Source organism: Osmerus mordax, chromosome 7 (genome assembly GCF_038355195.1).
Source record: "Osmerus mordax isolate fOsmMor3 chromosome 7, fOsmMor3.pri, whole genome shotgun sequence".
NCBI lineage: Eukaryota > Metazoa > Chordata > Actinopteri > Osmeriformes > Osmeridae > Osmerus > Osmerus mordax.
The window spans coordinates 18611333-18637723 of NC_090056.1; the positions used below are offsets into that span (position 1 = coordinate 18611333).

The 26391-nt window shown below is 43.5% G+C and overlaps 3 protein-coding genes across 6 annotated transcripts; 2 read left to right on the plus strand and 1 right to left on the minus strand.

Moving 5' to 3' along the window:
- Positions 1 to 656: 656 nt before the first annotated feature.
- On the plus strand, positions 657 to 4997 carry LOC136945624 (BTB/POZ domain-containing protein KCTD20-like). The gene is made up of 8 exons (XM_067239560.1): positions 657 to 864; positions 1564 to 1656; positions 2161 to 2299; positions 2530 to 2632; positions 2796 to 2916; positions 3118 to 3315; positions 3668 to 3778; positions 3901 to 4997. Exons 3-8 carry the CDS (start codon positions 2175 to 2177, stop codon positions 4203 to 4205), a joined length of 963 nt encoding a protein of 320 aa, XP_067095661.1. The 5' UTR covers positions 657 to 864; positions 1564 to 1656; positions 2161 to 2174; the 3' UTR covers positions 4206 to 4997.
- Positions 4998 to 5377: 380 nt separating this feature from the next.
- On the minus strand, positions 5378 to 16034 carry LOC136945621 (serine/threonine-protein kinase 38). 4 transcript variants are annotated; one of them, XM_067239558.1, is made up of 14 exons: positions 15968 to 16034; positions 13747 to 13883; positions 12445 to 12496; positions 12141 to 12263; positions 11930 to 12013; positions 11631 to 11754; positions 11338 to 11492; positions 10757 to 10859; positions 10359 to 10420; positions 9868 to 9985; positions 9634 to 9757; positions 9276 to 9371; positions 8856 to 8950; positions 5378 to 8711 (listed from the first exon to the last, which is right to left on the minus strand). In XM_067239558.1, the coding sequence occupies exons 2-14, from the start codon at positions 13875 to 13877 to the stop codon at positions 8575 to 8577; spliced, it is 1404 nt and encodes a 467-aa protein (XP_067095659.1). In that variant the 5' UTR covers positions 13878 to 13883; positions 15968 to 16034; the 3' UTR covers positions 5378 to 8574. The 4 variants fall into 4 exon arrangements, with proteins under 4 accessions (XP_067095659.1, XP_067095658.1, XP_067095657.1 ...); XM_067239557.1 differs by having other exon boundaries at positions 5378 to 8714; XM_067239556.1 differs by having other exon boundaries at positions 10748 to 10859.
- A 1456-nt stretch (positions 16035 to 17490) lies between these two features.
- On the plus strand, positions 17491 to 26252 carry LOC136946281 (choline/ethanolaminephosphotransferase 1-like). The gene is made up of 9 exons (XM_067240574.1): positions 17491 to 17719; positions 18163 to 18709; positions 20774 to 20921; positions 21239 to 21380; positions 22122 to 22206; positions 22481 to 22612; positions 22800 to 22958; positions 23107 to 23232; positions 23724 to 26252. Exons 2-9 carry the CDS (start codon positions 18281 to 18283, stop codon positions 23844 to 23846), a joined length of 1344 nt encoding a protein of 447 aa, XP_067096675.1. The 5' UTR covers positions 17491 to 17719; positions 18163 to 18280; the 3' UTR covers positions 23847 to 26252.
- The last annotated feature ends 139 nt before the right edge of the window (positions 26253 to 26391 follow it).

The window sequence follows — 26391 nt, forward strand, 5'->3', positions numbered from 1 at the left end:
CTATTCACAGTGAATCACTCATCGACTTTTCATCATTTGTATTTGTAATATTTGGTCTCTGCTCCACTAGGCCTATATTCTACATGCCAGGAAGGGTCTCATGACTACCAATATACCTCTTTGGCCTCTTCAGAAAATAACCTGATTGTTCACTCCAGTGGGTCGTAGTGACCCTGTCTCCCACCAAATGAAGCTAAAGAACAGGTTGTCACAATTTGTAACGCAACATCACAAGGCTCTCATGTCAGTCTAAATTATATTACCCTTTCTGAGTTGCAGGTCGACTGTTATTGTTATTAGCTATTATGAAGCCACATTCTTTTTAAAACATGTTATCCACCTATATAAATGTTTTTTTTCTTCTTTTTTAAGACATTTTGTAGTTTATGATCTTCCAGGCTTCTCGTAATTATGCTCAAATACAAAATACTTTAAAAAAAGTATTTTTTTCGTTTTACTTCAGTGTAGGCTATTTGTTATTTTTATATTGCCCACAACATGGAAATATGCTTAGATAAACACAGTGAGGTGTATTTTAGTGGGAATCTTACGATTTAAAAAGAAACCTATTCAGTGCAGAATTCGGATGCTTGCGCAGTTGCACCATAAGCTACGGTTGGAGCCCTCCCCTATGACAGATGCGGTGGGAATGTGATTCAGCCGTCAACGACTTGTAGGCTATCCTCGACAAGCGTAGGCTACAATACGCCAGAGATTGTGTGTAGGCTATCAAGATCATTTCTACGAACGGTTAACATATGTCTTAATCGTCTGAAACCACACTAGGTGGTACACAAAATATAGCCTGCAGTCCCGACGATACCATGCGCCCTGTAATAGCTGAACAGATGACATGAAACAGACGTAAGTTTTGGCATTTCTTCATGCAACATGTAGCAACTTGTCCTAGTTCAAATGACAAAGCATATTTGCTGTACATATATTATTGTGTAGAACTACTGACCCAAATTGCTTTGCGTTTAATCTGTCACAGACAATCTTCAAATCAAGGCCCTATTACAGTTTTTGTACATGGTTTTTCAACGCACCGGGCATTCTCGAAAGCAAATGTAATACATAGCTTAACATTCGGTGTACGTAGCCTATAGCAATGTATTGACGCTACCTGCTTGTCGACACCTGGTGGTAAAACGAACAATGAATCGTCCTTGTTAAAAAACTTAGCTGTTCTTGTTAGCTCTGTTCTTTTGTTAGATTGAGTTCTTAATTAAACAGAGTAAATGTGGACAAACTGATTAGCATTACCGAAACAAGACAATCCCGTTTGGCCGATTGCAACCATTAATTAGCCTGATACTAACCAGTTGGCTATATTGAACATGCGCATGTGAATGTGCCTGTTAAATATTTAGCTTAACATGGTTTGGGTAGACATTAACTAAAACACGGTTAGACATTAAACTCGAGAAAATAATAATTGACTTGTTCCCCACAGGAATATTAAAACTATAACAGAGTTATTCGGAGTTGGCAAAATACAATTTGGCCGGCGAATTTACAGGTAATGTCTGGGGTTAAAATATCTTCTCTGCTTTCCAACAGATCTCTGAAAAGCCAGTGCACAAGTGATCTCAAAGTGGCCAGATTCATACTGTTTACAGAGGTAACAGTCGTCTTGAGCAGAGACTACATCCGGTGAGGAACCCTATCATCTGTACGCAGATCAGCTGTTAAAAGGCCTGAAATGTCTTGTTAATCAGGCCTTCATGTGTTTCCCCATGTATTGCTGATTTCTTCTTTAGATGATTCAGTAGCTGTGCAGTTTTTTTTGTCATTTCGCCTGTGTATTATCCAGACCATGAGTCTGTAACAAGCCCGTAATCATAATGCATATTGGGGGGGGAACATCCCCCCCCAATATTCAAATCTGGTCATAATTTCCCCCCCAATATATCAATATAAATGTGCTACGTTACGACAGGCAACCATGCACGCTGTCCGAAATTATCATAAAAAATCATGGCTGTGGCCTTGGTCTGTAATATGGTTTGGACTAAAACCGAATAGCATAAAAGCTGGTACACAAGAGTATTATTTAAAATGTCCTCTAAATAACACTTGACCTGACCTACCTTGAGTTTGGTAATGTGTGGAGTATGTGAAAGATGGTGACATATGTGCACTGTGACTGTCCTTCAGGTTGAGAAGAAGCCATGAGTGGACCAAGAGACCAAGTGCCTGGGGCCCAACATGAGAGAGTCACACTAGTAGTGGACGGCAGCCATTTTGTGGTTGACCCCTCCGCCTTCACAGCTCACCCCGACACCATGCTTGGAAGGTACAGTAGCAGTGTGTTCAGATAGCAATACGCTTTCATCCAAAGCGGCGTACAGAGGGGCATTTGAACCTACGAGTTCTTGATTTGCTAAATGCTCCACCACTAAGCTATGCCTGTGGATGTGGCATACAACTGTTTCATTGAGTTTTGGTGGAACTGGTTCACATGAAAAATGGCAGAAGCAAATTCTAGGAGCTTCAATAGGTTAACGGTTGATATTGTCAATGCAGAATGTTTGGTCCAGCACGTCAGCACAACTTCACCAGACCCAACGGGAAAGGAGAATATGAACTTACAGAGGGCATCAGCGCCAGTGTCTTTCAGGTCATACTGGTGAGTATGTACACACACACACACACACACACAGACCCCAGAACCGTAATTAAACAACAGCCAATCAAATTCTCTCCTCCCGAACAGTCTTGTTATCTCAGTCTGAAAGACACCGTGACCACGTTCAACACGTGAACCGTCCACTTTTTGTTGTCCCTGTCAGACCTTCTATCAGACGGGTGTGATGAGGTGTCCTGATGGTGTCTTGGTGGCTGAGCTCAGAGAAGCATGTGACTACCTCTGTATCAACTTCAACGCCAGCACCGTCAAGTGTCGCGACCTGAGTGAGAACGCCCGCTCTCTCTTCTTAAACGCAATTACTGTACCTCCTTCAACAACTTTATTGGTGTTTACTATTGACGCATTCACTTCCTTTGGTTGGGGTTGGTAATCTATAATTTGGCCCGGCGAACTGACAGGTACTGGTAATGTCTGGTGTTCAAAAAATCCTCTCTGCCTTCCAACATCCACTTCCTGTTTCCCAGGCGCCCTGCTGCACGAGCTGTCCAATGACGGGGCACGGAAGCAGTTCGAGGACTTCCTGGAAGACCTGGTGGTCCCTGCCATGGTGGCGTGTGCCCAGGGAGGGGAGAGGGAATGTCACATTGTGGTGCTCGCTGACGATGACATTGTGGACTGGGACGAGGAGCACCCTCCACCAATGGGGGAGGAGTATTCCCAAAGTGAGTGCCACGTTTCCATGGATACACGTGGAGGGGTGTGGCTTAATGTGACCATGCCTCAGAGAAGGGTAATAATTAAGCTACCTCTACATGAAGAGCTTCCGTGTGTGTCCATATAACACACGTTTACCAGCCACCACTTCAATCTGAAGACAGATGCTAATGCAATGTCTGGTGTCTTAGTATGCTAATGCTAATGCACACTGTCTGGTGTCTTAGTATGCTAATGCACACTGCCTGGTGTGTTAGTGTGCTAATGCTAATGGACTATCTGGTGTCCTAGTATGCTAATTGTCACTATCTGGTGTCCTAGAATGCTAATGATAATGGGTTTCTCTGTTTTCCTTCCCAGTTCTATACAGCTCTAAGCTCTACCGCTTCTTTAAGTACATAGAGAACAGGGATGTGGCCAAAGCATTGCTGAAGGAGAGGGGTCTGAAGAACATCCGTATAGGCATCGAGGGTGAGTTATGTTTATACTCATTTATATTGTCTTATTCATTCCCCTTCTCCTGAAAAAAATAATACTCAAATCTATTTATTTTGTATTATTCATTCTGTTTTATTCTGTTCTTTGTATCCCAGGGTATCCCACGTGTAAAGAAAAGGTGAAACGGCGCCCAGGCGGAAGGTCAGAGGTCATCTACAACTACGTCCAGCGGCCCTTCATCCAGCTGTCCTGGGAGAAGGAGGAGGGGAAGAGCCGCCACGTTGACTTCCAGTGCGTCCGCAGCAAGAGCGTGCCCAACCTTGCGGCACCCGGGGAAGTGGGGGCTAGCTGGGCTGGCACCATGCCAACGCCACAGGTAGACGAGCTCGACAGGCTCAATGGGCCCGCCCCATCCCGAATGCTTCTCCTGCCCACCCAGACCACAGCCAATGACAGTTGAGAAATGTGGACAACACTCTCCTGCCTCATTTCCTGGAAACCCTGATCGAACATGCTGCTACTCCCCATCCATTCTCATCAGCATTGTGAGGCTCTTGGACTATTCAGCGAAATTTGTCAACCCTCCCCGTCCTCCCCCCCTGCTGTGAAAGTATTTTTGCTAAGAGGAACATTTGGTTTGTTCTTGGATGGGTTGCACATTTTAAGGGCTTGTACTGTTGGGCATGTTGGATGTCTTGCTACTGTGTTCCTCGCAAGACTGTCCACCCTTAACTAGGGCTATGGAGTCTATCTAGCAAATTTCTCATAGTTTGGAATGAAACTGTTATTGCGATCAATCTTAGCTTTGGATGTCAGTGATGTATATTTTGGAGAGTGCTTTTATACTCTGTCTATGTGCGGTATATGCAAACACGTTTATGACATTATGTTGTGTTAGTCTCTGACCTGATAGTATGTGTGTCATGTTATATCCTGTGCCTGCTGTTTTTGTTACTGTTGTAGGCATGAGTGTTCTGTAGGCCTATGAGTGAAACCAGTTCACACTTTATAGTACATTCCACTGGAAGTTACATGTTCCCATGGCAACATGACAACCATATACTAGGAGAGGAGGGACCATGTTTGTAGTTTTTTTCAACACGATCACAAAACTACATCTGAGCCTGTTGTTACTGTAGATGAATGTGTGCCTTGAAGTAATAAAGATAAAAGAAACATTAAACTTTTTATTGACATGTCACATCACTGAACCTCAGCTAGGTTGCTATGTTTAATAATTTCAGCAAACCTGTTTGAATGTATTTCTTGTGAGAGCCTGGCAAATTTCAACTTCATACAGTGCTCAGTTCTCGATATTTCCAGCAGGTATAGTTTAGACGGATAGCTGCAAGTACGGGATGTCTGTGTGCCTGTGCTTCAGCCAGTTAGATAGTGATTCCACTGTCCCTCTAGAGCCAGTTTGAGTAATGCAATAACATTTAGCAGACACCTGAGGTTGACTTAAACCCATGACCTTTTGGTCTGCAGTGAATTACTCTACCCACTACTAATCTTCAACCATCATCATTATGGTCCTCATTCAGTAAACTGATCCCAATGAAAAAAGACCTGACCCTCAGGTCAAATGGGTGTGTTTGAATTCCAAACTCACAACAGGAAACAAAACACAGGTTCAAACAAACTGGTGTTTTATTTAATGCTGTTAGTCTACCTTCATTATAGTGCAGGCTATTGCTACCACCAGTGACACAAGCCGGTTGCCATTAACAGGCTGTACAAATGTGCTCTTTAAATTTACCAGAGAAAAACCAAATCCAGAAAACTTACATTAAGGCAGAAAAAGGCTACCCCAATTGCATGGGTGCTAATCAAGTAAACATTCTACTTGTGACATCTCAACCATGCAGTGTTGCCAGTTCTACAGTCTATGGTACCTAGACTGACAACTTCCAGGATGGGTCTTGAAGAACAGGTTTGTCCTGCTAACTTCTTGTCCTTGTTTAATTAGAGGGGCGTGTAGGTGTGGCTAGTCAGTTTCCTTTAAATTCTTCAGAAACTGGCTTTTCATGCGACGCCACACCCCTTTACAATAAAACTCCTGTATGTTTAGTATCCATGGACCAGTTGAGAAGCATTGCTAAGACTGACTTGGCTGCAGTAAAAGAAACCTATTCAACAAATGTTTTCGGTGGAGGTAAATAATTACCCAAGGGTGAAGAACCACCCATTAAGTACCCATTAAGTTAGCCCACATAAAAACAGAAAGGATTGTGACCCCCCACCCACCTAAAACAAACAACAATCAGCAAACAGCCTTGTTGAGCAGTGTTCAGTACAGGGATCCTAAAAATAGCTCTAGAATACTAGAAAGCTTCAGTGGGGTCCATTCATTCAAACAGTCTACACTGGACACAACACAGGGATTAAGTGCAGAGTTATTCATTGTCCAATAGCAGAAACTATACGATAGAACCCCCCCTCCACACACACACACATCAAGAACAGTGAATTAATTACAATGACCCCCCCACCTCTCTGTTTACAATTTGACGATCCTAAGAGTTTTGAACAGTGTTTCCACGTTTTCAAACAGTAGGGGCACACAGACAGGGTTACATGTCTTCAACATTAGTAGCCTAACACAGCCCCCCACCCCCCCACCCCATCAGTGTAAATTCTAACATTATCAAACTAAAACGCATGATCTTACAACAAAGAACACAATCACATATCCCTCAAATTCACACGCGCACACAAGCAGCATAAATAAAAAAATTAAAAAAATTAAAAATAAGATTTATTCCGCATCATTTGCACTTCACCACCTTGCTCGCTCACAAACGCTTTCAGAAAAGCACACGGCAGGATCATCCCAACATCAAGCGTTGATAAAAGAAAAACAAGTGAGACTAGCATCGAAACATTTCTCGTTACTCGTTCGTCTAAAATGCCTGGATTCACACAATCCTGACACACCAGCAGGAAACACTGGACATATAATTCAGAAAAGACTTGGACAGGACGACATCTTACCCTGTGAGACAGAAGCCTTACCGCCACTTCAGTGGTCCAGGCTCAATACCATTCATATATGACAGCATTCTGGAGTTTGGGTGGCATCAATGTCACTCTTCAACAACCATGGATTACATTCAATTCTAAACAACAGCATTTGGGATCATGTGGGTTTTTTGTTTTGTTTTCTACAGACAATTAGACAGACCTGGATCTGCTGTCATTGTCATCACAGCTATGTGCTCTTGGGAGGTGGGGGACACACACACACAATCCAGTAGACTTGACGTGCACTCATCTTGGTTGAGACGCACGTTTCATACGAATGTCAGGTCGGTTATTCTCCCGCCAAGGCGAGAGAGAATTAAAACGGCAGGAAGTCAAAAAAACAGGAATGGTGTCATTTCCTGCTGTCCTTCAGCTATCCTGACTACTACTTCGGCACGTGTCATACCTAGACCGTTCAGAGAAAATTTTAATGTATTTTTTTTATATATCTGGGGATAGGTAATATCTTAATGACTACCCTCAATCTAGTTGACTCCATTGAACTGTTGATGAAACCATTGATGAAAGGCATCATACAGCTTCTTTCTGGATCCCTTTATGTTTTCTAGCTAAAGACTTGCATCTCCACAAACTGCCACATTTAAACAAGCAATTTGATATGCAACTTTCTAAATCCGATTCCACAGAATGAAGGCGCTACAATGAACCAAGCAGATGATTGTCTAAAAGACACTAAGAGGTGCATCTAAATGTCTGGGTTACTGAGATTCTTACAATCAAGTGTTTTCTTTTTAAGGAATCAAAGTGTGCAACTATGTGGATTATATTGCTATTAACTTTTGCATATTTCCATGTAAGAAACAGCTCAGAAATCTAAATTTTAGAAAGATTAGACAACTTACCTACATAGACTCAAAAATAAGGACTTAATTTTGACAAGATTAAGCCTACATCTGTTCTGAGTCTTTGGTTAGGAGCTACATTTTTCAACAGTCAACAGTCAAAATGTTGTTTCCAAACTCATAGAAGCACTTGAAAAGGGCTCTCTAAAAGCAAAACTGTTTAAAAACATGTTTACACAGTCCCTGAAAAGCATGAATTCGCTTCAAATTGTACAGTTTTTTTTGTAAAATTTTGAAGAGTTGAAAATGTACAGACATTAACAGCCCTTTACAGACATGCAAATCCACTGCTGGTGCCACAGCCAAGTATAAGACGTTGTGTTGGTTAATCAGAGAGAAGTAAAGGATGCTGGTACAGGGGGTCAAAGAGAAGGCCTGCAGTAGTCTGCTGGTGTGACAAGGGGGCCGAGTCAGTCCATGCTGAAGCATAGAATCAGTCGTAGATGAGTTGAAACCGATGATAGTAAAGATAAACGAAGGCTAAAGTATTAGCAACACCTCCAAGACTGCTCTTTGGTGGAACACACATGTAAAAATTCTGTGGTATAAATGCGTTCTGGTCTTGGAACATGGACAACTAATGTAAAAAAAAACAAAAGAAAAAAAATGAAAAAGGTGAGGCCTGTTATCCATTTGCATCATGGACACAGACCAAACCCTCCCCGCTAATGTGAATGGAATCGTCTCTGCTCATTGAATCCAGAGTCCTTGGACCAAACCACTGCCAAAAAAAGGGCAGAGTGGGGGTGGGAAAAAGGGCATCCAGATCTCCATCACTCTGGGTTCATACCGAGTTCAAAGGGGCCTCCATTCTGGAGTGTAGTTTGTCCTAGCATCTGAGGGGACGAAGGGTTGTCCTGTAACGGTGGTGTCCCCGACGCCAGCTCGAGGGAGGCAGATGGAGAGAGCGAGCGAGGAGTTTCAAAGGGACGGCTGCAGGCTTCATCTCTTCCCTGATTTCATGTAGGAGGGGATGGCTCCGCGGGCGGTGAGGCCCTCAAAACGCTTGTAGGTGTAGTTGATGAAAACCCAGTCCTTGTTCTTCAGGTCCGCTTCTGTCTGGTTAGACACCACCGGGGCTGCTGTGGGGGGGGGGGGGGGGAGAGACAACTTCCTTTAAAATGATCCTTCCATGAAAGCCATGGAAGGCAACGCATCATAAAGACAACAGGGGGAATTTGTGGCCTGTGTGTTTGGGGTTGGTGAGAGTGAGACACAGCTACCTGTGGGCTGGATGATGTCTGAATCAGGAAACTCGTCGAAGTTGGACGTGTCATCGATGCTTTTGATCTCTATGGGAATGGCAGCTGGTCTCTCTCTGTAGGAACAAGAGAGAATGGGTTAGAAAGAAGATCCAGCACTTTGTAACGAATAAGCTAACTAAGGAATGCCTCTCTTAAAAATAACCAGGGTATAACATCACAGGGATAGAGGGAAATAATAGTAGAGTCATTTAATTTCCTGATAATATTTCAACTCGACAAGTTAATCAGTTGATACTTCAAAGTTAAAGAATACCACACTTTTACAAATACATTAACCATGCTTAACTACAATGTAACTGTCCTCCAAAATTAGTGGAGTCCCTCTACATGGCACAGTGACCGGATCTAGATTGGGGTCGTAGCTGAGGGCCGTAGTACCTGATGTGGTCATAGTCGACTCCCTCAAAGAAGGCGTTGGCCTTGATCTCCTCCATCCCTGTGGCTCCGATCCGGGTCTCCTCCTCACAGCAGAACCTGCAGAGGAGTACAGACTTGGTTACAACGCTCTAAATTTTGACACAGGAAATCTGTATTCACTGTAAAAGGTCATTTTGGCTTCAGTGTGGGTTACTGCTAAAAACTCAAAACTCAAGTTGTCAATCGTAGTAGTGTGGGGTGGCAGTGTGTGTGTCTGTGTGTGTCTGTGTGTGTCTGTGTGTGTCTGTGTGTGTCTGTGTCTGTGTGGGAACTGAGACGTGCTACCTGGACCATCAGTGATTCAGGTGGAGGTCCTTACCTGAGGATGAGGTCTTTAGCCCTCTCAGAGATAGGCACTTCTGGAGGAAAAGTCAGGGTTTCCCGCCAGTTCATCACCTTCCTGTAGGTCTCCTGAGGGGTCTCGGAGCAGAACGGGGGGTACCCTGGAACACAACACGTTGTGAGAACAGGAACGGTTATATAAGAAAAGAGGGATTGTACTTTTCACACGGCAACAGTAAATTGCTCCCTCAACGAGAGAAATTGTGCTCACCTATCAGCATCTCATACATGATGACGCCCAGGCTCCACCAATCACACAGCTTGTTGTAGCCGTTCTGCATGAAGACTTCCGGGGCAATGTAGTCAGGTGTGCCAACTGTGGAAAAGGCCTTGGGAGGAAGACAGGGAGGGAGACAGAATTACTACTTCAGTATGAAGGTATTCTCTTTATTTTCCTGTTGCTATTTTTTCTATTCCCATCACCCGGTTAGTTAGATCACCTTCTTTCTAGTTCCGTCTTTAGAGCTACTCCCGCTACTACATTTACATTTAGTCATTTAGCAGACGCTCTTATCTAGAGCGACCGAGGCAAGTAGGGTGAAGTGCCTTGCCCAAGGACACAACGTCATTTAGCACAGCAGGTAATCGAACCGGCAACCTTCTGAGTAATAGCCCGATTCCCTAACCGCTCAGCTATCTGACTCCCTTACATTACTATAGGAACGTGACTGCTCCTACTGGACTGAACTATACTAGACTCACCAGTTGTCGTCTGTTCCTCTTCCATGTCTCTGCTTTCCTCTTAGAGTTCATGTTCTGGAATGCTGTCAACAAAAGAGGGGTCGTGCGTGAGCACCATGTGACACCTCTCGCAGGATCAATCACTTTCATATCGTAAGATAGGCTTCGTTAAGCACCGTGCCGATGAAAATGAGCCTTGGGTCATGATCTTGACCCTTGCACAAATAGCTGCTCATCATACAGCGAGTGCCATAATATCAATGATTTATATACTATCAAATACACATCTTAGAATTACATTTCTACAGTATAATATACTTGAGAGCTAAGAAGACAATTACAGATTTAGAGATTATTTTTTGTAAATCAAAAATTTAAATGGAGAGAGTTGATTTAAATGGTTGCCTGACTTTGCTTACTGAAGTCACTGGGCAGGCTGTGGTTGAGGTTCTTGTAGAACTCAGTGCGGTGAGCCCTCTTCAGCCCAGTACACAGCCCAAAGTCAGACAGCTTGACGTGGCCCTAGAACATCCAGAACAAGGCACAGTGATTCATACTGGTCCAGTGGTAGTTCCCAGAAGTGTGTGTGTGTCTGTGTGCGTCTAGGTGTGTGTGTGTGTCTAGGTGTGTGTGTGTGTCTAGGTGTGTGTGTGTGTCTAGGTGTGTGTGTGTCTAGGGAGTCAGGTTAGGGAGTCGGGCTAGTAATCTGAAGGTTGCCAGTTCGATTCCCAGCTGTGCCAAATGACGTTGTGTCCTTGGGCAAGGCACTTCACCCTACTTGCCTCGGGGGAATGTCCCTGTACTTACTGTAAGTCGCTCTGGATAAGAGCGTCTGCTAAATGACTAAATGTAAATGTGTCTAGGTGTGCGTCTAGGTGTGTGCGTCTAGGTATGTGTGCGTTTAGGTGTCTGTCTAGGTGTGTGTGTGTGTGTCTAGGTGTGTGTGTTATGCTCTGTTTTAAATACATCTTTAAGTGAGAGCCTAAAGTGACATCTTTACCCTCGAGTCCAGCAGCAGGTTGTCTGGTTTGATGTCTCTGTGAATGAAGCCAAGCTGGTGTATGGAGTCGATAGCCAGCACCGTTTCTGCGATGTAGAACTGAGTGGCCTCCTCAGTCAGAGTATCCTTTTTCATCAGCAGGGTCATCATGTCACCTGTAGAGGGCAGCCCAAGACACCAAGAGTCTGATCCACAGCCAACCATACACCAGCCCGGGCTGTGGCAACTGAGGCTTGTTCAACGGCGCCGAGTGTTTAGCAGCTTTGCGAAAACATAAGTGTTGCTCGGCTTACCACCAGGCAGGAACTCCATGATGAGGTAGAGGTTCATCTTGTCTTGGAAGCTGTAGAACATCTTCACCACCCACAAGCTGTCGGCCTCCACCAGTATGTCCCTCTCAGCACGGATGTGGCCCACCTGCAACACACACACACACACACACACACACTGTCAATGCATGTACATGACACTACAAGATGGGAGTTGAAACTCTTAAGTAATATAAGAACGTAGGATGGACATTACCGATACATTCCTGAAAAGACCCGACAGTGTTCACACCACCTCTCCCAACCTGGAAACCCCTCCTCACCTGTTCCTTCTCCAGCATGTCAGCCTTGCGGAGGATTTTCATTGCGTAGACGTGGCCTGTGTCTTTCTTCTGCACCAAACGCACCTGGATTCAAAAAGAGAATCACACAGAAGCTCAACGGGGACGCTAACGACTAACTACCGAGCTGGAGATCTGAGCAGCGGATAAGCCACTCCCCCCGACTGGCTAGTGTAGACGTGTTCTTGCTCACCTCTCCGAAAGCCCCTCGTCCAATCACCTTGAGGGACTCAAAGTCCTCCAGGCCCAGACGGGTGCGTTTGAGGCGAAGAAACTCTGTCTCCTTCCTGGCGTGTTGGGAACGCCGGATACGTTTCTGTACGGGCGTAAACAACCGTGCTTAGAGTCGGTGCCGACGTGAGCATGTGGCATTAGGAGCCTGGAAACAAATATCAAACCCTATCGAGAAGCAGGAAGCCCTCCAATCAGAGAGAGATGCGAGTGAGTGAGCGTGTGAGTGAGGAATGTGTGTGTAGTAAACAGCTCTGTGGACTGACCTCTTCATCAGCCAAGCCCTCCTGATCCATCACTTTCTCTAACTTTTGCTGCCTGGAAAAAAGAAAAAAGTTATATATATAAAAATTGTTATATTCAAATGTCCTTTTACTAACCCCAGGCTAAATCTGGCAGATCTCAGTTCCTCCTAGTTCACCCTACTGTGAGCAAAAACTCAGGAGACCGAACTCCCCTTAAGGAACGAGATGGAACAGTTAAAGCTGTTAACTGTTAAAGATAATGAGCACAACCTTTCAATGTTTAAGGCTAATCATGCTTAAAAGCCCTCTGATGGATCGTGTGTTCAGTACTGTTGAGTTTTCAAATGGCACATAAATAGTGGACTGAATGGTCAACTTTTTGGTGAGTGTGTGTGGGTGTGTATCAGGCCTGTCGTCCATATTAGACTGAGACATCCATACAACAATGCCATTTCCTTCTCCATGTACAGCTGAGGCTACTAAGATAAGCAGGTTATGTTATTAGTCAACTAAGTGGTAGCTGGGTTGGACTACTGACACTTCATTTGTCATATTCACCATTTATCAACTTCCTCTTGGAGGCAGCGAGCAAACAACAAACCTCCAACTGATGTGAAGCTGAAACCAACTGAAAATTGTCTTGCACAATGTCACTTCCATCTGTTGTAATTTCACAAAGAATTTATAACGGCAACTTCTATTCAATAGTCTGTCCCTGTTCAAAGTATATATACACACGTGAAAAAGATGCCAATGGTTTTTCAGGCTCTGAACCTACAGACATAAAAGCACCATGACCAAGCAAAGCAAGCCTGTAGGATAAATGTGATGAAACTTGTATTTCTTTCAAGACTGATTATTCACATACACACACACACACACACACACACACACACACACACACACAATGTTTTGTGTATTTGAACAATCAGTCTTGAAAGTGAAACAAAAGATTAATTTAGGTCTTTTGTGCATGACAAATTCTGTCTGTGGTCAGTGGCTGCTCTGTGAAGCAGCAGGCTGAGAATGGGTGGGGTTCACCACTGTGAGAAATGCATGTACTGAGAGAAAGCAGCAACACCCAGGAGAGATCATTTGCATCACACACAGACTTGTGAGAACCAACTCCACATAACAACACCGTGCCTGATCAAGGAAGTGACCTGCCCCCTGTAAGGCCGCTTGTTGACAACAATCTTAAAAACATGCCTAATGCAAGTGAGCAGATGTAATTGAATCTTTACATAGTCGCATTCTCCTTTTGTGCATTGTTTGGGGAGGGACAGTGTGGAAGTGGGCAGACTGTTGGAAGGAGAGCCTCACCTCATCTCCCTCTCCTCATGCTGGGCGATGAGATTGCTGTAGAAGTTCTCCAGGGTCACCTTAGCCATGGTCACTCTCTCCTTAGTGTGGTTACTCATTGAGGAGCAGGAAGTCTGGCCCGTCATCGCCATGGTTACCTGGAGGGGGGTGGGGGGGTTTGAGGGCAGAGTTGATTTCACAAATCGTGCATAAAACATTAACTATCACAACAACAAAAAAAGCCTTGGCAACCGTTTCATTTGGCTCTACATCCTATATCCTTCCTGACACATTCAGAAGTACTTGGCTTTCACCTTCCACTATGGGCAGAGACTGCTATTTAAAAAAATACTCCCATGGGTTAAACACAATCGGTCTCTTTCAGAATCCAGTACAGTATGTCTATGTCCACAAGGGCTGAGTCCAATCTGTCTGACTGAGCAACAGGGGCGTTGTACCCTTGAGGTGGCAGGACGAGGAGGGGAGGAGGAGGAGGTTTAGAGGAGGAGAGAAGGAGGGAGAGAGAAGGAGGGAGAGAGAAGGAGGGAGAGAGAAGGAGGGAGAGAGAAGGAGGGAGAGAGAGAGAAGGAGGGAGAGAGAAGGAGGGGGAGGGGGGGTCATGGGCCACTGGCATGTTGTTTGGATAAGAGCTCAGCTCATTGACTAAGCTCTTGATTTGTGTGTCTCTGCTTCAGTAAGGTCAGTGTAATTCAATTATCCGGACGTTCAGTTGGCCACTGACTAAGGGGGTCATTAAAACGAAAGAGTGGTGCCCCATTCAAGTTAAATTAATGTTTAAAAAAAATGCTGCGTGTACAGAACTTGCATAAAGACATTAAGGCAAGACCATAAAATACAGAGCCGTTTAGGGGATAGTTGGAAAGTCAACTTTTATTTCCTCATCAAGTGCTGGTAAGGGCAATAAATTAAAGGAGCCATACTAATTATCCATGTCGCCTGTGTCTCCACAAACTTTGGTAGGTTTTAAACAGTGTTAAATAGAAATGTGTATTTCTACTAAAATGTTAAACCTGTCCATGCTTAAAATGGCACATTTTCAAATCCCTAATCATGATGTGAAAAGCAATAATAACGTATAGTAATTATGACAGATTCTACTAGGTTTACGTGTAACCATAGTATTGAACAAGTTTAACTAAGGTTTGGCCAACACCAGTGATCTTGTTTAGGTTTTGGGTTAGTCCTGGCAAGCAAAGAGCAACATCGAGCAAAGAGCAACATCAAGCTGGTTGTGACATTTGCAGTTGCAACAAGAATCAAAGACGTCACTCTGGTGTCGAGGCTTGGTTGATAATAGCCACACTGGTTCCTAGACCAAATTTACTAGCCAACTTAATTTCGATTGGACTAGTTAAAAGCTAAACACAGCTAGCTAACCAATTACCTGGAGTAACCGTGGCTGGTCCTAAGAGCTACTGAGCTCAACAACATCAACGTCAGACAGCTAGCCGAATGCTTCTACTGCCTGGTAGCTATTGGTCAACAGTAGCTACAACATGCTAACGTCGTTAGCTAGCTGGTTATCTCTCAAGGCCGCATGATTCAAACAATTTGAGCTCAATGACCCAACGTGGGGAAACTGAAAGTAACTTAAATGTCAGCCATTGCAACTTTCCTAAGGCGGCAAGCTAACCAGCATTACCACAAGATAAACTATCTACAAAGTCATAGCTACTAGAGCTACCACCAGCATCCGTGCAATGACCTGGTGGTGGCTAAAGTTAGCTAGCCAAGAAGAGTCCGTCTATTTGCTGGAACGAAGGCAGAATTTTAATGGAACAGTATGAATTGAGTGTGCAAATGCAGCCAGCTAAATTACAATACATATTTACCGAGTGGCTCACCGTGTTTAACTCAAAAGTTTGAGAATGTTTCTGTTATTTAGTTGTACAAGCAAGCTACATCTCGACTTCATCTGTAAACAAGAAAGTTCAGTAGGACGTTACACTAATCCAGTGACTGTTCTTGCCCAGTTCAGTTGTTGACGTTGGTGTCTGGCTACAGTAGCTAGCCATCTAGCGCCCTCGATACGATAGACTAACCAAGGTTGGTCGTTGAAAAGTTAGCCTAGCTAAAGATAGCCAGAGTAAAACCGTTATGAAACAAATTGATCAAGTGACAGGAATACATAACATTTAAGAATGAGTTGGCGAATCAAACCGCCTTGAGATTTTATAAAACTATTTATGTTATTTCTAAGCGATAAGTCTTTTGTTCTCACCTCCAAAGTCGACCTCTCTCTTCCTTGCGTTTAGCTCAACCCCTTGCAACCGTGTATCCCCTTCTCTGTCTGACAGTTAATGACTTATGCTGGCCGCAAGAGGTAGACTTGACACTTTTTACTTTAAGTCATGGACATAGTCATCATTGTGTCATTAATCACGCGTGTATAAGGCTGTAGGTGAAATAATGTTTTGTGAAAAAAGTGTACTTACTCTTGAAGTTGGTAAATGAAACGACAATACTATCCTGTGATATAATAATATTACTTATATAATTGTGTATAGACTGATAGGTTACATGCCATAATGCAAGCACAGGGGAAGACATATTGATTTAAGATATTCTACAGTATCTTGTTTTTCAAACATTTTGATAACAGCTCATTTATGTAACTTGAGCCCATCAGAAAGGCTTACAAATTTATTTGGATGTGTGTCAAAATAAAAGTACAAAGCATGCAGTTGCAAACTAGTTCTTCTTCCTTATTGCTTACTCTTTGTGAATGTAAAAAACATTCATTGTAAAGCAAAGTTATAATTTTGAATGCATGCATGTAGATACTGTAGGCGTCACTGTTCTGTCAGCGAGGTGAAGTTAGTTTCATATTCGACATTCAACATTCGTCTCACAATCGGGAAACGCTAGTTTGCAGCGTCGTGTATCTACCCATACAATTTTGAAAAATAATGACCTTTATAATATTTTTATGAATATCAAACCTCAAACTGACACTAGATTATTCTAACAATGTCTGGTATACTTCCACAGCCTTTACATTTTCAATTAAGTTTCATATAAAATTCAAATAAATCGCTAATCTCTGAAAATAGCACGAAATCCACGCTAATCTAAAAACGTTTTCAAATTTGTGATAAAAATCTAAAATATACACCAGATTATTCTAATAAAGTCTGGCCCATAGATGTATATATGTCTATGGTCTGGCCTACTTCCACAACCTTTACATTTTCAATATTTTTTTTAGAAAATTCAAATAATTTGCTAATATCTGAAAATAGCATGAAATCCACTCTAATATTAATACGTTTTTCAAAATTGTGTCAAAAAATCTCAAATATACACCAGATTATTCTAATTCTAAAGTCTCAGCCTACTTCCACACTCTTTACCTTTTCAATCAAGTTTTTTACAAACCTTAACTTAATTGAAAGGTAAAGGGTGTGGAAGTAAGCCACATATTAGAATAATCTGGTGTATATCTGACATTTTTCAGTACAATTCTGAAAAAGTTATTAAGATTAGCAAGGATTTAATGCTATTTTCAGAGATTATCAATTTTCTCATTTTGTTTGAAACGTAATTGACGTAGTAGTACAGACTTTATTAGAATAATATGGTGTATATTTAAGATTTTTGACAACATTTTGAATAAATGATTAAGATTAGCGAGGATTTCAATCTGTCTGAAATTTAAAACCGATGCAAACGGTGGCAACTTGAATGCAACTCAGGTCTGTTACTGTGCGACGGAAGTGGGCAATCCCTACGCCTAGCCTACTGCTCTTTGCAACGCGGTCGTGCTTCGGTTGATCCACCTGCCTCAGCTGACTGTAGCTGTAACGATAACAGCCTGTGTAGGGGGACTGGACAATGTTCTCTCACCGCTCAACATATTTGTCACAGTCTTAACTCTCGCCGGGAAGAATTGCGACGTCCTTCAATCAGTTTTGTAGCCTAAACTCCAACACTACGATATACGCCATCGCTTCCGTAGAATCACCGAAGCAAGGTAAGCTAGATTTCGAAGGACAATGTCAAGCTGTCACAGCTACTGCTAGCTAGAGATAAACGAACTATATAATTGTGTGATGTGTAAAGGATCGATAATGGATTATGTTTTTACCATTTTTATTGGTCAAGGTTAGGGTGATCATTTTAATGCCTGGTCAGGTAGACAGTTTATTGTAATTTGTCACAGCCCTCAACTTCAATTCGTTTGCATTCAGTTTACTAAATGTTACTAATCAGTAAAATGACCCACATCATGGCAACCCCACTGAAAAGGACCGCACTCCTCTGCCAAAACACTACTACACCTCTCAGGAAGAATTATACGAATTGGCAAGAGTGATGTAATTGTATTGGCTCATGCATACAGTGCTACAATCACAACGCGGCAGCCTTTTATGATAAAGTAACAAACGAAACCCCTGTCACCCATTTCCTTCACAGGACACAGCTTGGTGAAAATAGTTTACTTGTCCCCGTTGTGGATTCCCTGGAGACAAACGGGGTGGAGGCAGTTGTAGGTAGAACAGGCGCTACTTAAAGTGAGCTCTCGTCTTCCCCCATGAGTAGCAGCACTGGCCAACGAGTTCTACGCTCCCGGGCTGCCAAGGCAGGTCATGGAGCTTCAGGAGCAACAACAACATCAACATGGCCCTCCCAGGACCCAAACATGGACTCTTCCTGTAGTTCAACCTCCTCAGTGGGCTCTACCACTCCCTGTGGCGGCGGGGGGAGCCCCTGTCTCCTGGGTAAGTTGATGCAACTGCCGGCCCCACCGCTGTCTCGGCACCAGCTGAAGAAGTTGGAGGAACACCGGTATAGCAGCGCAGGCCACTCTCTGCTGGAGCCCTACATGCAGCCCTTCTGGGAGTGGCTGGTGGCCCGGGTACCCACTTGGATGGCCCCTAACCTTATCACCATTGTGGGCCTGAGTGTTAACATCTTTACCACCTTGATACTGGTCTTCTACTGCCCCACCGCAACTGAGCAGGTGGGTCCAGTCAGCAACAATACAGTGTTGGTAGGGGATTGTAATTTACATGTCATTTGACTTTTTTAAATTGACTCCAGACTGTTACTTTAGCTTGTTGATGGGCAAGCATTAAAGAAGGAGCCTTGTATTAACAGCACTCAAGATTAGAATTGTAGAGAGTCACAATTCATAAAGTGCAAACCAACAGCTATAGATTGCATTCATGCAACAAGTCTGCAAAGACTCACATTTTAGAAATTCACCACAACTGACTTTTTCTAAGCTATATTTTCCCAGGGATGGGAGTCGGGTGATTTTTCGCACGTCACCACCATGTACTCACTACTCTGCGATGGGTCAAATGTCACCATGACCCTGGCATTTCAAGCAAACCTTTGTTGTGCAAGACCAAAGTGTGAGGTGGAAATTACATGTTCATGGGGTCTGCTCTGTCAAAGTCATCAGGCACCATGTTGGCTGTTGCGTCATGTTGTGATGTTTTACTCATAGGTAACGATTCACTTTCAAACTACAATAGCTGATAGATGATCAACAGGCTCATAAATGATTTGTAAATGTTCCAAATTTACCAAAAATCAGCTTACAAAACATACTGCACAACAAATCAATGTTCAATTAACGTTGTTTTGAACAAAGATAACAAAATAGTTTGAGCTGAGTTGAACATTACTCAATCCGTATACTTGACCAGGACCAACCCTTCTCCTGTCTTGTTTACATGGTTCAGTTATGTTAGTCTACTCCTGGGTGGCTTTACTCCCTGGGGATCCCTTACCAGGGCTCCTAAGGACAAGAACCAAGTGTCCTTGCTTCTCACGTTACAAAACTGGCCTCTGACCCCCCACACACACACACACGCCACCTTCCTGCTCTGTGTTTAAGATAGGGGTGACATCAATTTCATGCCAGTTATGTAAAATAAAACAAGTTATTGTATGTGTCGTTGGCAGTGAATAGTCGTTCCATAGACCCAGCTGTCTTGTGAGGACTGTAAGATACATTTAGACGGTTGATTGGACCACAGTGAACATATCTGAGGACTTGATGTCCCAGCATATGATGTCTATCTAGTTTTCAAACACAGAAAAGAACAGTAATTATCATTGTGTTCCATCTTTGCCTGGAGCTTAGCTGTACTTTCCAGGGTAATAATCTTATGGGAGGCGCAACCATTGGTGTCAAATCAAAAGGCTACTTGTGGTCATGACCCTCAGTAGGTTTAACTGTCTGGGGAGGTGTGAGGCAGACCAGACGGAGCCTACAGCTGCTTCAATCATGAGCGAAATGGAACAAACTTTTGCTGTATTTTCTCTACTGTTATTGCTAGCCCAGGAATTGATTAATTAACTACAAAGTGATTGTACGTCGTAACTACACAGTCAAGGACAATCAAGGTCGCCTATCGTTTATTTTCCCAAAAGTGGATGCTTAAAAAGCAGAGTGGTCGTGACTGGATTTGACACGAGTTGTAAACGAGGTGGCATGAGGCCGACAGAGAGCTCTTGAGGCTGTCCTCCCTCCCCCATCCTTCCTCTAATCAGCCCAGCCTCTCCCTGTTGTTCACCTGTCCTATTGGCCTGTCCGTTATCAGAGCTGCTTACACGGCGCGGTGCCTGTGTGTGTCAACGTTACTCTACTATCAAGCTTGACAGTTAGCTTGGTAAATAAACCAGGTATCTCCACGACTGGGTCAATATTGTGGGAGCAAAACATAGATGGGAGTCAGGTGGCTGAGCGGTTAGGGAATCGGGCTAGTAATTTAAAGGTTGCCAGTTCAATTCCCGGCCGTGCAAAATGACGTTGTGTCCTTGGGCAAGGCACTTCACCCTACTTGCCTTGGGGGAATGTCCCTTACTGTAAGTCACTCTGGATAAGAGCGTCTGATAAATGACTAAATGTAAATGTAAAGAGATATGGAGTGAGGCAAGAGGGAGAGTAAGGGGAACCGAAGACGGCTGAAAGAGCCCTTTCCAACGTCACTCTTTTTGTCAAAACAAAGCGTCGGAAGCACAGATGTAATGTTAGATTTAAAAAAATGTTTTACTTGGTTTATATTTTCAGGCACCTCTGTGGGCATACCTGACTTGTGCACTGGGTCTCTTCATCTACCAATCCCTGGACGCCATTGACGGGAAGCAGGCACGACGCACCAATAGCAGCACTCCCCTGGGAGAGCTTTTTGACCATGGCTGTGACTCCCTTTCAACAGGTGTGTGAGCACACATGAAACACTTCACACTGTTCAAGCAGATTCAGTCAAAAGCATTGACCACACTGAAACACAGTAACTAACAGAACAACGGAATAGAATGACGAGAATCTCCATACATTTGAATACACAATAGTCTGTACACATTTCAGTTGAGACAGTTAAGACAAGCTATCATCATCCATTTTCAGAGCATGCATCAACCTGGCTGGAAGCATACAGCCAGCCCCTCCCCCCTTAAACATCTATGCTCATGAACTGGCTATACCACTCTCTGAAACTTAACCTCCACCCTCTTCCACTCTCTTTTCCCTCAGTGTTCGTGGTTCTGGGTACCTGCATCGCCGTCCAGCTTGGCACCAACCCTGACTGGATGTTCTTCTGCTGCTTCGCGGGCATGTTCATGTTCTACTGTGCCCACTGGCAGACCTACGTGTCGGGCACCCTGCGCTTTGGCATGTAAGTGGAGGGGCGCGTTCTGGTTTGGGGTATCCTATGAACTATGGTCTATGGCAGCTATGGCCAGAGAGATAAGATTAGAACACTAAGAGTCAGCTTTTTTAGTCAATCTGTGTTTTCGGACATCTTCCAGATAAGGCTTATCTACCATAGATTTCCTCCTTTCCCGTCTGAGAGATACAGTATGGATGAGTTTGGAAGTTTGTTTTGGCCTTCTTCAGAGCCATATCTTCTCTTCCCTGATTGCCCTGACTGGCAGATTTGATGCCACTGAGTTACAGAGCTGTATAGCCCTTGTGCAGACTTGTAGTGCAGTGTTTGGTCCTGAGTTTTGGAACCTGATAAGATATGCAGCGCCTGTAGAATCTAGCCTATCAAGCCCCACTCCCTGCACAAGACTATCCAATCAGAGGATTTGTTGCCTCGTCTCAATTTCATTCTGACCATAAACAGTCATCTTGGTAAGGAAGGCTAAAACAAACCTTCAGAGATGTGTTGTTGATTTCTGAATGGACTTCTTTGTATTTAATATTATTTGGTTTGTATTTAGGTATCTATTCATATATATTCGTTATAGTATACTACTATTTGCGTGTAATTGTTTAGTTTTGACCTTGAAATTGCCGTAGTTTGTGCTAGGGGGCGCTGTGTGCATGTTGTTTTGAGTGCTGTGTCCTTTAACCCCTGTGTCATGATCCCTCTGCTCTCTCTCTCTCTCTCTGTCTGTCTCTGCCCGCTCAGCATTGATGTGACTGAAGTGCAAATCTTCATTATAATTATGTATTTGCTGGCTGCCATTGGAGGAACAGCTTTTTGGCAGTTCTCGGTAATCCATTTACACATATGATTACACCCCAACAAATCTATTATAACAATGATCTACTTAAACCAATGAGACTAACGCTGTAATAATGTTCAAACTGTTTGCTTCTATGCATAAATTATCATATCTAAATGAACAGTAAAAAAATAAATAAAAATAAACGTAAAAAATGAATGTAAGTTACTAACTGCACCTTGGTTGAGGTGTTTCACTAATATTGTCTGTGTGGTCGTACAGTATGTGGAAATCAAAATGTGTTCTTCCCCCCCCCCCATAGATACCTGTGGTGAACATTCAAATAAAGATAGTTCCAGCCATCCTTACAGTAGCAGGGGCCATCTTCTCCTGCACAAATTACTTCCGGGTCATATTCACGGGAGGCGTAGGGAAGAACGGCTCCACCACAGCTGTAAGTGGTCCGACTGAGCGCTTCTTTCTGCTCTGACAATTGTGGACGTTGTCGTAACAGTTATGAGTTACACAGCAAGTCTTGTAATTTTTGGGGGGTTTTAGCAAATGCTTTTATTCAAAACGGTGTACAGAGGAGGATTTGAACCTGCAAACTTTTGTCTTAAATCCATGTTGTTTTCCTTCAGGGTACAAGTGTCCTGTCACCTTTCTTCCACATTGGAACTGTGATCACTCTGGCCATCATGATATACAAGAAATCCTCCGTCCAGCTGTTTGAGAAGCACCCCTGTCTCTACATCCTGGCGTTTGGTTTGGTGTCGGCCAAGATCACCAACAAGCTGGTGGTGAGTAATGACAAACTGCCACGAGACTGAAGACTTCAGTCAAAAATCACAAAGGGACAACCTTGTCTTTCTCTCGAGGGACAATGTTCAACGTTGCACTTTTCGTCTGACAGTTAGTTTTGACTCCTGTTTTGACTTTCTTTCTCAGGTGGCTCATATGACCAAGAGTGAGATGTACCTGCATGACTTGGCCTTCCTGGGCCCGGGGCTCCTCTTCCTCAACCAGTATTTTAACAGCTTCATCGATGAGTACCTGGTCCTCTGGGTGGCGCTGGTGAGTCCAAACTGGGTCTGCCTATCAGTTTGAGTCAGTCAGTCTATCAGTCAAAACCTACATATTATCACACTCCTCTCCCCATTGTGCTGTGACGTGCTGGCCTGGGCCGAGTCCAGTTACCCAGAGTGCACTGTGCCACTGGTGGTAAAAGGGGGAGTCAGGTGGCTGAGCGGTGAGGGAGTCGGGCTAGTAATCCGAAGGTTGCCAGTTCGATTCCCGGTCATGCCAACTGACGTTGTGTCCTTGGGCAAGGCACTTCACCCTACTTGCCTCGGGGGAATGTCCCTTGTACTTACTGTAAGTCGCTCTGGATAAGAGCGTCTGCTAAATGACTAAATGTAAATGTAATGAGATTAGGAGCGAGAGAATGAGGAAGGGAAGAGAGGGATTAGTTCAGAGGGCAGAGAAACGACCAGATGACACAGAATGGAAGGATTCAAATAAAGGAGGAGAATATGGAGCCATGTTTTTGAATGTCATTCCCTCAGGTGTGGTCCACTGTTGACCTGGTGCGCTACTGCAGCAGTGTCTGCAACCAGATCGCCTCTCACCTGCACATCTTCGTGTTCAAACTCAAACCCCCCGGGCAGTTCAGCAACGACCCCTGGTGACCCCTGGTGACCCCTGGTGACCCCAGGGATGGCTGTCGCTGCGACCGGTGGTGACCTCACACCTGGAGGGTGGCCCTCACCCACCTATCCCTGTCTCAATAGGCTGCTTATTGGACGAGATGAGAGGGGTCTCTCAGCAAATGTATTAGCCAATGAAAAGACAGGCGCATAAGTGGAGTGGTAAGAGGTAATTTAACAAAAGAAAAGAGAAAAAATAAAAAAAAGGAAAAAAAAATAATTTATTCCTATATTAGTGGTGTGCAATAACCCCTTTCTTCAGTTGTCCTGTTTAGTATGTAAGGATCAAAAGAGGATAAAAGAGATGTCTGTTGATGTAAATGTTTTCCCAGAGTAAAAGATAACCACTTAAAAACAATTTATGAGAATTAGAAGTGGTTTAACCAAAAGGTATTGATTGGAATTTATATTGCATATTATAATCTTGTCACTGTACATTAACTCATTTTTGGATGAATGAAGCACGCAACATGGAATGGTTTGTGGGAAGGCATAGTGTTTACCCTAACCCAAATAATATAATTAGCTGCAGGATACAATTTGACTATATATTCATGCGTTAGTGTAAGAGCAATATGAATGTTAACCAAGTGTCTGTCTTTCTGTCAGTAGCTGTCGCTACTGATAGGTTCAGTTCATCAAAGCAACTTTCAGCTTCACTCTTGAAAACGGTTGTTCTCTTAAAGCTGCTGTTTAGAGGGAATCTAACGTGTTAAGTTCAAATGATCTGGAAATAGATTGATAGGAACCGCGCACTCTCGTGCACCTCGGATGTTTTTTTAAACGCTCTTCTTAACTGACTTTAAGTTGGTCTTATTCATATGTTGACTTCTCACTTGTACGTAGTAAACGTAGGATGGTATTTAATAATTTCTTTTGTTACAACCCAACAAACCAAGATAGCAAATGCCTCATCATGTTTACATTACATGGCTATGTTGTTGTTTTTTTCCCCCATCTCTACAAATGTGTTCAACTTCTGTATGCTTCCAGTCTGCTTGTGCCATATGTGTGACAGAGAGGAAGGTTTGTTACTGTAGCTACTTCGACGCTGGCACGAGCCTCTAGGCAAACTGAGAAGTGTTCGGGCTCTCGTGATGTTTTAACAGCTACTTTTTGCGTGTATTTTACTTAAGTGTCCCACAAGTCATCTGTCACTGGATTGAATGTACACCTTATTCCGTGTTTGTCACGTGGCAGGTACCAGAGCTGCTAGCATGTTCGGTAGGAATGTTTGAAGGACCTTTGTTACACATCCTCACTCCCGTACAGTGTTTACCGTCACCTGTGATATTTTGCTACGTTCGGTTCAGAGCTGGTTACAGTGTTGGGTGGGACACGCGTCCACTAAAGTCCCCTTTTCTACTTAAAGGAATTGCGGAGTATGTTAAACACAGCACAGCAGGGCAACAGTTGCCTTAAGTGTATTTGTTAGAAGGGTATGATAAGATTGTCAGTTGCTGTGATTCTGTGAGGCCTGTGTGAGCTCATGTTATCTCAGAATCCATCTCCCTAGCGACTGACGTCATATTAAACGTCAGCCTCCGTGGTTGTTCTTTTTGACTGAATTCTGGTCCCTCGGTGTCCTGTGGGTCCTATCTGTCTTCAGTACGACAAGCGGGTTAATCGACGGGTTCCTGAAGCAGGTGTTCTAGAACAGTGGTTCCCAACCCTGGTCCTCAGGGCCCACTTTCCTGCATGTTTTAGATGTTTCCCTGCTCCAACACACTTGATTCAAATGAATGGGTCGTTATCCAGCTCTGCAGAAGCCTGATTATAACCATTCATTTGAATAAGGTGTGTTGGAGCAAGCGCTGGGCACTGAGGACCAGGGTTGGGGACCACTGTTCTAGACGGTTCTGCTTCAGACAAGGAGTGGCTTTATCACCCTGATCTGCTGTGCCGTCCATAGTCAAAATAACCCCTTTGTTTTGCCCCCCTCCACCCTACCCTACTGATTCACTGTAAACAAATGTCGTTCTTGCCCGTTCTTTCATGCCCTTTGTCCTCTGTTCGTGGCGACTATTTCCCCACTGGCCCTGTCTGTATTAACAAGGCTAAAACCAGTAAAAATGTCGTCGCTCATAGACCCTGTGGTTCTCATGCACGTTAGTTATATGGATGCACCTCCAGCTGTCGTGGTCCGAAAGCACATCCATACCTAATAGCAGTTCATTACCATATCTCCTCAGACGTGGTCATTATAAGTTGTTCTAAGAAGTGGAAAGTTTGCATCCTTGTCCTTCAGGTTTTAGTGTTGAATGAAGTTCAAATTTAAGTTTTTAATTTCATGTTTGATCAGTTGTAGCATTTCTGTAAAGAAAATAATTATTAATTTTGGAATAAACAAAAGCTTATGTAAAATAAAGATGGCTATATTTATGATAACAGATGCTTGGTTTCTTTGAGTGTTCTGTGAAGATCCGGTTCCTATGACTAATCCTCCAGATATGCATCACATTTCTTTTGTGTGTGTCCAAACGAAAGTGAAATCACGTTGAAAGAGTCAGCTGACTCTTGGCTGTGG